Source organism: Chrysochloris asiatica, unplaced genomic scaffold (genome assembly GCF_000296735.1).
Source record: "Chrysochloris asiatica unplaced genomic scaffold, ChrAsi1.0 scaffold00170, whole genome shotgun sequence".
In the NCBI taxonomy this organism is placed as follows: Eukaryota; Metazoa; Chordata; class Mammalia; order Afrosoricida; family Chrysochloridae; genus Chrysochloris; species Chrysochloris asiatica.
Genome location: NW_006408688.1, coordinates 7,258,581 through 7,270,070, shown reverse-complemented (window position 1 = coordinate 7,270,070; position 11,490 = coordinate 7,258,581). Strand labels below are relative to the sequence as shown.

The 11,490-nt window shown below is 38.1% G+C and overlaps 1 protein-coding gene across 1 annotated transcript in view; it reads left to right on the top strand.

The window, feature by feature from the left end:
• Nucleotides 1-570: 570 nt before the first annotated feature.
• OSBPL8 (oxysterol binding protein-like 8) overlaps nt 571-11,490 on the top strand; it is a 208,817-nt gene continuing 197,897 nt past the window's right edge. The window contains exon 1 of the mRNA XM_006871622.1: nt 571-683. Within this exon, the coding sequence (XP_006871684.1) occupies nt 639-683 (45 nt within the window). The 5' untranslated portion in view covers nt 571-638. The remainder of the gene's footprint in view (nt 684-11,490) is intronic.

The following is an 11,490-nucleotide window of genomic DNA, read 5'->3' as shown; positions in this document are numbered from 1 at the left end:
AGCCCAAGGCCAGTTCCTATGAAGTGAAGGTCAGACATGCCTCCCCTCTACGACCTTCTTTACTTCATTCTGACACCAACCATCCCTCCCACAGCACTCTGCTTCACATCTGGGTTTGATAATTAATTGCAATAGTCACAGAGAACGCATAATCATACTCACAATTAAGGAGTTTATTAAGGAAGTGAACAGGGTACAACTCCAGATCAGAAAAGCTGAGGACGAAGCTGTTCTCCAGTCAGGAATGCCTTTTGTCTGCCATACTGCAGGCACACCTCACTGTTGTCTTTGGCCTCTCAGACATGTGCCCCCTTGACCTCTGCCCATCTTGGACAAGTATTACAAAGCTCTTTTTGCCAGTCTACAATAACCCAAAGGGCATATTTTGCAAGCCAGTCTCCTGCCCGTAGGTACTCAGTGACTCTATAGGATTTCCATGGAGTGGTGGATGGGTTTGAACCACCAACCTTCTGGTTCAAACTGACCTGTGGCCCAGTGCTTTATTTATATTTATTTCTGTGTATCACCATTATGTATCAGTCTTACTACTTGCAATTTTCTTTTTCTAGAATTTCCAGATTTACAGAATGACTACACATTGATGGAAAGAAAAGCATAAACCTTTATCTTCTTTCACTATGGAGGCAGGTTTGGCAGATGGTGGAGAACCTGACCGAACTTTGGTGAGTGATTAAAATATAGAATACGAAGATACTGTTATGTAAAGCTGTAAAGTTTTATGGGAGCTATGGGGCTAAAATGTATTAAAAACAAGCTTTAAACAATATTCAAAGTTATACTTTAACTTCTCTACTATTATGAAGATTACAAATAGTTTTGAGGTATGTTAGCACACAACCCAGTTTGTTTTTTGATATTCCTGACCTTCTTTTGTGACTTTCTTCTCCCCACCCTCCCAGTAAGGCATACTGATACAATTGTTTGGGTTTATTTTTTTATCCCCAAAAACTTTTGTGTTCTGTGAAATCAGTAGGATGGTAATAGTCATTAAAAGGACTCTAGATCTCAAAATCACATGGAACTTTGAGCAGGTGAGGGGAATAAGACAGTTGAAATAATTTGGAATTAAGAGCAGTTGTGCCACCTGTATTCTTTCTTTAAAAATACAGATGTTAAATAATCATTGCTGCCTTAGGATTGTGGTTTAATTGTTTTCTGAAATTAAGGTAAGTAGGAGTCCTGGTGTGGCACTATGGGTTAATGCATCAGACTGCAAAGCTGTTTGAACTGCACAGCCCGTGGTTCAAGCTTACCAGTTGCTCCTTGGAAAATTTATACAGGGCCGTTACAGGTTGGAACTGATTTGACGGCACTTAACAACAACAAAAACAACAAATAGGGGTATACACTAATAAATTAGTGTATAATTTATTCAGTAAACTGAAAAAGGGTAGATTAGATGCTGGTTTGTTATGTACAAATAGATTTTACTATGGAAAAACTATTTTCTATTCTCTTGCTATATTTTGAGTGATTCCATTAAATATTGATTTATAAACTCGTAATTAGCATATTTTTCATTATCTAGAGTGAGGGTACCCATGTATAAAATGTAGTCAGTTGACAGTTCTATGATTCGTTAAGTGGTCGATTTAACAAATTTATATGAGAGGCTGTCAACAAGTTCATATAATAAATACATTATCTTTTCATTCCATTTGTCCATGAATTTTTTGAAGTCCTCTCCTATTTCTGGAATTGGATGGAGGCCAACTTTTCTTTTATATTGCAATAGAGATCAGTGTCATAGTATCGTTTTTTGGGGGGGATGGGATGGGTAGGAGTAAGGAGTGAGGTTTAGGGTTGCGACTAGGATTAGGTCTGGGGTAGGCCTAGGACTTCATTTATGGTTAGAACTAGGGTTAGTGTTAGGAGTAAAGGTTGGGCTAGGGCTAAGAGTAAGGGTTGGTCTAATTTTTAGGGTTATAGTTAGGTTTATTTCTATTTATTTGTTTTATTGTTTTCTTGAAATCTTTGATTTCCTCTATATTTGGAAGCTGTGTAACTACAGTATTCCCTCTTTTAATTTATGGGGTTTTTGTTGCAACTGTATTTCTGATTCTCTCTTTTCAGTCTTGTGCAGCAGATTTGCCTAATGCAATAAATACATTGTTTGATTTCTTGACTGTTGCTTCCGTGATATATCTATACCTACACACATACATGTGTATATGTGTGTGTTTATATATATGTGTGTATATATGTATATACACACACACACACACACGTTGTCTCTTCCTGTTCTGTAATTCTATCATGTACAATTTATTCCTCTTGATAGTGCCCCACATAAAACTTAGGCTTTCTTTGGTTTTGTTCTTTTTTCTGATTGCTACTCTGCTGTTGTTAAGTTCTATGGAGTTGGTTCTGACTTACAGGAACCCTTTATAGTGTTTCCAAGGAGCAGCTGATGGGTTTGTACTACCAGTGTCGTGGTTCGCAGTCCATTGATTATCCTCTAGCACTACACCAGAAGTCCATCCTGTTCCTCTAGCAGATGAATTTTGAGAGATTGTTTGCAAGCTCAATAATTAGGTTTTCCATTGATTCAATTCTGTTTCTTTACCCTTTCAATGTGTTTTCTGTTTGTGAAATCTTTGTCTTGATCTTCTGGCTTTCTAATTGCTGTTTTTTTATGGTTCCCATTTCTTCAATTACTCTGTGAGTTTGTTTGCTGAATTGATCCATAGCTTTGTTTGTTTTCCTTGATTTCATCTGTAGTTTTTTCTTTCTAACAATTCCTTGCAATTGCCTAATTAGCATTCTTTTAAATTCCTTATCAGATAGCTCATATATAATTCTGGTGTTATATTTTCTGATTCTCTATTTTTCTCACCAAAATATTGTCAGATATAGTGTTGGGAGATGAGCACCTCAGGTTAGAAGGCAATCATCTGTCAGTTTGTCATACTATAGTGGCCTGAGTGTTCCTTTTTATCTGGAAGATATGCCACCAGTATTTTAAATGCCAGCAGGGTCACGTATGATGGACAGAGTTCAGCTGAGATTCCAGATTAAGACAGGTTGGGAAGAAGGAAAGATGAACTACTTCTGAATATTTAGTCACTGAAAGCCTTATGAATAGTAGTAGAAAACTGTCAGTACCATAATATTGAATATTGAAACATGATGAAGAACACTAGAATATTGTCAGATACAGTGCCAGAAGATGAACACCTCAGGTTGGAAGGTACTCAAAAATATACTGGGGAAGAGCTGCCTCCTGAAAGTAAGAGTTCACCTTGATGATGCAAATGGAGTAAAGCCCTCTGGACCTTCATTTGCTAATGGAGCACAACCCAAGATAAAGAGAAACAGCTGTAAACATATGTTAATAATTAGAAAATGTAATGTAAGAAATTGAATCTAGGAAAATGGGAAGTTTTCATAATTGAAAGGGAACATGTAAAGATCGATATATCCTAGGCATTAGGAAATAAAAGTTGGAAACAAAGAGTAAGGATCAGCAGTTGGAAATATGGCCTTGGTGTTAGAAATGATGCTGGAAATCACATGATAGACTTTTGCAAGACCAATGACATCTTCATTGCAAATACCTTTTTAAAACAACACAATAGACAATTATACACATGGACCTCATCAGATGGAATACACAGAAATCAAATTGACTACATCTGTGGAAAGAGATGGTGAAAAAGCTCCATATCATCAGCCAAAACAAGGCCAGGGGCAATCATCAGTTGTTTATATGTAAGGTCAGGCTGAAGCTAAAGAAAATTAAAATAGGTCCACAAGAGCTAAAATATGACCTTGAACATATCCTTTCTGAATTTAGAGATCATCTGAAGAACAGATTTGAAGCATTAGACACTAATGACTAAAAGACCAGACAGATTGTCGAATGATATCAAGAACATCATACAGGAAGAAAGTAAAAGGTAATTAAGAAGACAAGAAAGAAGGACAAGACAAAAATGAATGTAACATGAGACTCTGAAACTTGCTCTCCTGCATAGAGATATTAAAGCAAATAGAAGAAATGAGGAAGTAAAAGAGCTGAGCAGAAAATTTCAAAGGGCAACTTGAGAAGACAAAGTAAAATATTATGATATGTGCAACGACCTGGAGTTAGAAAATCAAAAAAGAAAGACATGCTCAGCAGTTTTCAAGCTGAAAGAACTGAAGACAAACTTCAAGCCTCAACTTGCAATATTGAAGGATTTTGTGGACAAAATGGAGTCCTTGTGTGGCACTGTAGGTTAATGTACTGGACTGCAAAGTCAGCTTGAACCACAAAGTAGGCGATTCAAGCTCACCAGCGGCTCTTTGGAAACCCTATACAGGGTCCATATGAATCGGAACCAACTCCATGGCATTTAATAACAACATGGACAAAATACTGAATGATGCAGAAAACATCAAAAGAAGATGGAAGGAATATACAGAGTCACCGTACCAAAAAGAAATGGTCAGTGTTTAACCATTTCAAGAGATAGCTTATTATCAAGAGCCAATGGTACTGAAGGAAGAGGAAATCGAAGGTCCATTGAAGGCATTGGCAAAGAGCAAAGCACCGGGAATTGGTGGAATACAATTTAAAATCCTTGAACAAACTATTGAAGTGTACTGGAGATACTCATCTATGCCAATAAATTTAGAAGACAGCTACCTTACAAGCTGATTAGAAGAGATCCACATTTGTGCCTTTTCAAAGAGAGGTGACCCAACAGAATGTGGAAATCTTGAGAAGAGCATGTGGAACAAGTGCTATCATTGCTGACGTCCAGTGGATCATCGCTGAAAGCAGAGAATACCAGAAGGATGTTTACCTATACTTTATCAACTGTGCAAAGTCTTTTTATAGTGTGGATCATGACAAGGTATGGACAACATTGTGAAGAATGAGTATTCCAGAACACTTAATTGTGCTCATAAGGAACCTGTACATAGACCAAGAGGCAGTCGTTCAAACAGAAAGCCAGGATTGTATTCTTTCACCGTATTTATTCAATCTGTGTGCTGAGCATATAATCCGAGAAGCTGGATTATATGAAGAAGAACATGGCATCAGCATTGAAGGGAAGACTCATTAGCAGCTTGCGATTTGTAGATGATACAATCTTTCCTGCTGAAAGGGAAGAGGACTTAAAATATTTCATGATGAAGATCCCAAACCATAGCCTTTGGTAGTGGTTGCACCTCAGTGTAAAGAACACAAAGATCCTCACCATTGAATCAATACATGACATCAAGATAATGGAGAAAAGATTGAGTTTTAAAGACTTCATTTTGCTTGGGATCAACCATCAGCATTCCTGAATGGAAGCAACATTCAGGAATCTGTTACACAAGATCTTTTTAAAATGTTCAAGAGCAAAGATGTCAGTTTGAGGTCTAAGGTGCACCTCACTCAAGCCGTGGTATTTTCAGTATTCTCATATGTATGTAAAAGTTGGAAAATGAATAAGGAAGCTAGTAGAAGAATTGATGCACTTGAATTATGGTATTGGAGGAGAATGTTGAAAGTACTATGGAATTCCAGAAGAACAAACCAATCTGTGCTGGAAGAAGTGCAACTAGACTGCTCCTTTGGAAGCCAAGGTAGCCAGACTTTGTCTTCCATATTTCAGACATATTATCAGGAGGGACCAGTACCTGGAGGACATCATGTTTGATGAAGTAGAGAGTCAGTGAAGAAGAGGAAAACCCCGATGAGTTGCATGGCTCAGTGGCAGCTGCAGTGGGCTCAAGAGGAGCAGTGATTGTGAGATTGGTGCAGGACTGGACAGTCTTTTGTTCTGTTGTGCATAGGGTCGCTATGAGTCAGTATTGATTTAATGTTAACTAAAAACAAGAACAACAGTTTTGCTCACTTGTTTGAGGCATTTTGTCATCTCTCATTGTGTAAAGTTGAAATTTTATGTTTTCACTGAGATTTTGTGGTGTCATATTTATATTTTGTTAATGATTGTATATTGGTGTATTCTCAGGCACTCACCACCTATCTCTTGAAGGATGTGGTAGAGACAGGACGTGTGAGCCAAGTTAGTTCTCTGTTCACAGTGTAACGTACTTCAGAGTGAGTTCATTGATCTCCAGAAGTTGGGGTGCGATGTTATGCTAGGTATCTAACCCCAGATGTAGCAGAGATAGTGCAGGAGCAGTAGCCACTGCCTGCTGAGTTGGTGATAGCAGTGATTGGTCATTCCTCCATCTACCAGGAGGCCATGGCATCAAAGGAGAATTGCACCCCCTTTTCCTACTTTCAACTATTTCTTGTTCCCGCCAGATGATGTGTCAATAGCTGTTTTTAAAAGCCCATAATCTGCCTGCTTTTGTTCTGTCTCACTGCTCCTGTTCACCTTCCTCTTCCAGTTGGTACTCAGTCCACCTCCCAGTCCTAGCCTCTAATGCCCAGGGTCGAGGATCACCAATATGTTTCACTTGATTTTTCATATCTTTGTTGTTGAGGGTTGGGCTCAGTGTGTCTGCTTACTCTGCCATCTTGTCCCAGACTCCGTGTTGTATTATCTTCTTGTTGTGTACTGTTACAGGCCTTCTGACTGATAGTGACTCTGCAAGACAGAGTAGCATTGCCCCATAGGGTTTCCTAGGAGTCCTGGTACGGTGCTATGGGTTAATGTGCTAGAGTGCAAGGTTGGTTTGAATGGCAAGGTAATCGGTTCAGAGCTCATCAGTTGCTCCTCAGAAACCCTATATAGGGTTGCTATGAGTCACAACTTACTAGATGGCACTTAACAACAACAACAATCTTTACCGGAATAGCTGCCAGGTCTTTTCTCCTGCGGAGCCACTTTTGGAGTCTAACTGCGAACTGTACATTTAACAGGAAAGTGCTTAAGTATTAATTATCTTGAGGTGTTTGTGAATTTTAATTTAGTGAATGTTCTTATTCAAGCGCAAATGTAGGAGCAGTCTAATGATTGATAGCAAAATGTGATTCAGCTGACTTGTATTAACTTAGTCTCAACTCTTCTTGAATTTCTGGGTCATAACCTAGTTTTGCTCCTTAAGTGATTAAAAAAAAAAAAAAGTTAAACTTTAAAACTTGTTAATAGAGAATAAAATGGAAATAACTTAGTTTACAGCGAAAGTTTTAGTCACACTGACTGTCCATGGAAATTTTACGGTAGGTTCTTTATTTTATATTAAAATTTAAAAAAAGATTAAGATGAAAATTATGTCTTGAAAACATGGTTTTTACCATTAAATTTTCTTATTTAATGTTATTAGATTGCTTTAAGCATTTATTTTTCGTTAAAATATTTTTAAACTCCTAGTGATAGTAATTGGAGACCTGCTAGTGGTACTGTAGGATAAGCACTGGACTGCTCACCAGAAGGTTGGTGTGCCGCTCCTTGGGAGCCCTGTACAGGGTTGCTGTGAGTCAGTTCTTACTTGGCGGCACTAACAACAACAGTGATAGAGGAGCTGGATGGCTCTGTAGGATAAGTGTTGAATTGAGAAACCATATGGCTGGTGGTTTCAGCCCACTAACTGCTTCTTGGGAGAAAGACAAGGCTTTCTGCTTTCTCAGATTTACAGCCTTAGAAACTATACTGGGTCCCTTTGAGTCCAAACTGACTCCATAGCACTTAACAACAAGTGATAATAAAAATGCCATTATTAGTAATAATAGCTACTGTTTTCTAAATGTATGCTTTGTCATGCTAGTCATCTAAATAGCCTTTGTTGTTGATATTGTTATGTGCCATGTAGTCGGTTCTGACTCACAGTGACCCTGTACAGGGTTTCCCAGGTTGTAAATCTTTATGGGAGCAGAACGCCTCATCTTTTTCCTGTAGAACAGCTGGTAGTTTTGAACTGCTGACCTTGAGGTTTGCAGCCCGATTCATAACCACTACTCCTTACATATCCAAATAGTTAAAGTACTATTGCAGAATACTTAGACTGTATTAGTAAAATTTAAATGACTTTTTATTTTAAATTCTCTTGATATTGAGAGACTAGATCAAAATTGTTTAGATAACAGCAGTTTTTTTTCTTAAGTTATTTCTGTTAAACATTATAGCTCATTTTGGAGAACAATTTCACTGAACTACTGAAACAATCTATATTTGAAACTAATCTCTAGTTCTTTTAAAAAGTATTTATGAAATATCACCTTTGAACTGAATGGCATGTCTTAGTTACTGTTTAGATCTGAGAGCAGTGGATAACAGCATGGTTTCTGTAGTTGTTTACTATGTCCTAGAATCTGAGCTCTTGTCACCTAGTATTATGGACCTTAGCTAATTATTGAACTTCTCCTGGTCTGCAGCTATGTTGTTGTTGTTAAGTGCCATCGAGTCGGGTCCGATCCATAGCGACCCTGTACAGGGTTTCCGAGGGTGTAAATCTTTACGGGAGTAGAAAGCCTCATCTTTCTCCCGCGGAGCGGCTGGTAGTTTCAAACCGCTGACCTTAAGGTTCGCAGCCCGATTCGTAACCACTACGCTACCAGAGCTCCTTAGGTCTGCAGCTATATTAATTATTAAAGAGTAAAAGTAATATTTACCTCGTAGAAAAGTCCTGGTGTAGCACTATCGGATAAGAACTGGACTGCTAACTGTAAGATTGGTGGTTCAAACCCAATAGAGGCTCCTCAGAAACCTTATCCAGGGTCACTGTGAACTAGAACCAACTGGATGGCACTTAATAAACTGTTTTGAGTGTTAATTGAGATAGTATATTGATAATATATTTATTACAATGTTATGCATATTATAAGCAGTTAATACATGAAAGCTGCCATTGTTATTGTTGAGGTAATTATTAATATTAAGCATGCTTTGTGAAAAAATAAAAAGACCCAAATCTGTGGCCATTGAGTCAGTTCTGACTCATAGTGCCACGGTACAGGATTCCTAAGACTGTAAGTCTTTATGGGAACAGACAACCTCATGTTTCTTTCTAGGAGCAGCTGGTGCATTTGAATTGCCAACCTTGAGGTTACCAGTACAATGCTTATCCTACAATGCCACCAACATCTCATAATTAGAAGACAGGAGAAGCAGTAAACCACACTGAAAAGAGCCTTAGACTGCTTAGTGACTTTAGCTCTCTGCTTTCTCTGAATTCAGTTTCCTACCTATAACATAGAGGCAGATTTTTTACTTTAATAAAAAATATATAGGCAATAAAGGTAACAAGTATAAATTTCTACAGTTTGATGAACTTGACCTATACTGATGGATGTAGTTGCTCAAAATACCAACTGAGATTGAAGGAGTCTTCACATCAAGTATCAATCTTACGCCATCTGTATACAGGGTAGAGATAGAGATGGGCAACTTAGATATTGACTCTGGTAGTGTAGTGGTTACGAATCAGGCTGCAAACCTTAAGGCCAGCAGTTCGAAACTACCAGCTGTCTGCTCCTACAAAGATTTACAGCCTCGGCAACCCTGTACAGGGTCACTATGAGTTGGAACTGACTCCACGGCACATAACAACAACAACAAACCTAAAATGAGGAGGCAAAAAAGGCGTGAAGTGACTGGCTTAGAAGGTTTCAAGAGGGAGTTTAGTTTAAGAGTGTTTGGGGGAAGGTAGAGTCCCCACTGAATAGTTTTCATCTTGTCTAAATGGGTCTGGTAAAAAGAGATGGGGATAAGATTCTTATGATTCAATAGTGAATAATTGTTATCATGATTGATTACGACTGTCACAACTGTAAAGGTGGAAGTTTTGTAACAAAAATGGGGGAGTAGTTAATCTTACAGTCCAGAAACAAAGGACCGTAGGACCATCGAGGGAGAAGAGCACGAGTGGAATGTGGAGCCCTATCCAGAGAAGCAGCAGCACCAGATATGGAGGCAGAGATGAGGACATGGTGAGAGAGAGCAGCTGAGGACTCTATAGACTTATGGAAAGAGAAAAGCTGTGTGCTGGCGGAGGTAGGCAGGCTTGCAGAATGTGCTTTTGGTTGTTTAAATGATTATATGATTATATATTCCTGAGTGTTTTTTTGTACATCATCCCTCCCCCCCAAAAAAACAAAAAAACAAAAAAAACAGAGAGGATAGAAGCAAATACTGTTGAATGATGATGCATGGAGAAGATTGTAATCATTGTAATGAAATGATGGTGTAAAACCGATGTTCTCCTATGTAAACTATCACTCAGTTCACAGTCAAAAAAGAAAAAAGATTACAAGTACATAAACTTTGAATAATACTGGGAAGTAGTGATCATAGGATTGAAAATGAACAGCGACTGTATACCAGGAAGGCATGATTAATGGGGACTTAATTGCTCAAGGTTTGTTGATAGGTGCTGTGGAATCATGGTGGCCTTATTTCCAACATAAGGAGACGCTGCCCTACCCTTCTCCATCCTCACAATCCTTGCTATGTTTGAGCCCATTGCTGTAGCCATCATGTTATTCTATCTCTGTGAGGATCTTTCTGACCGATTTACTTTGCCTACTAGTGAAAGTTTGTACAGGCTAAAATGAATGAAAATTAAAAGGGGGAGGGGTAGGTGGGTAGGTAAGGAAGGTATATGTGCAGGGAGTGGTAGAATAGAGATTGATGTGCTAGGTAGAGACGTAATTTATGGAAAGCTTTGAGTGCTAAATCAGGAATTTTTACTTGAATTTGTAGTTTAAGGCATGCCATTGTATATTTGCAAATAGGAGGTAAGATGAGTCTGAATGCAGGGTATAAAATTATTTGAAGGAGTAAGATATAAATATTTAAGATGCTATTACAGTAGTCTTGGTAAGAGATTGTGAAAACTTACACTCTGACTTCAGTGACTATTCATTGCGTTTTCTTCTTACATATGAAATTATTTTTATTTTTTAATCTTTGTGCTCATTTATTATTCTTGTTCTATTTTTGTGGTAGTAGTTTTTGTCTTAGATGGTCAGTACTGAAAAGATATTGATAGGATTTATCTAGCTATCTATAGCATGAGTATACTGCAAGACAATAGTGTACATTTAATATATGTCCAGAATTCAGTCTAAAGAATAGAAATGCAGTCTATTCTTATTATTTGTGGATTTCGTATTCGCCTGTTGTTGTTGTGTGCTGTGGAGCTAGTTATGACTCATAGTGACCCTGTGTAGGGGTCTCCTGGAGTGGATGGTGGATTTGAACTGCAGACCTTGCGGTTAGCATTCTAGTGCCTATCTACAGCATTATACCTGCTGCCTAAAATTTATTTGTAATTGGGGCACTTTTGCAGTCATTTGTGAACGTGCTGTAAGGACAAATACAAATTAGATGTAAGAAAGAAGAGAGGCTTAATTCTGCCTGTTGAAAAAAGGGAAAGAGGCTCCCCAGTCCTCTTCCTCATTTTGTTTTTTTTTTTCCTGTCAATTTTTTGTTGTGAAATTAGTGAAGGTTTATACAACAGATCATCATCAGTTTTGCATTCAATAAATCATATACGTTGCTTCATTACATGGTCGTATACTTAATTGAAGAGGTGCAAGAGCTGAACAGGAAATTTCAAAGATCAGCTCGAGAAGATAAA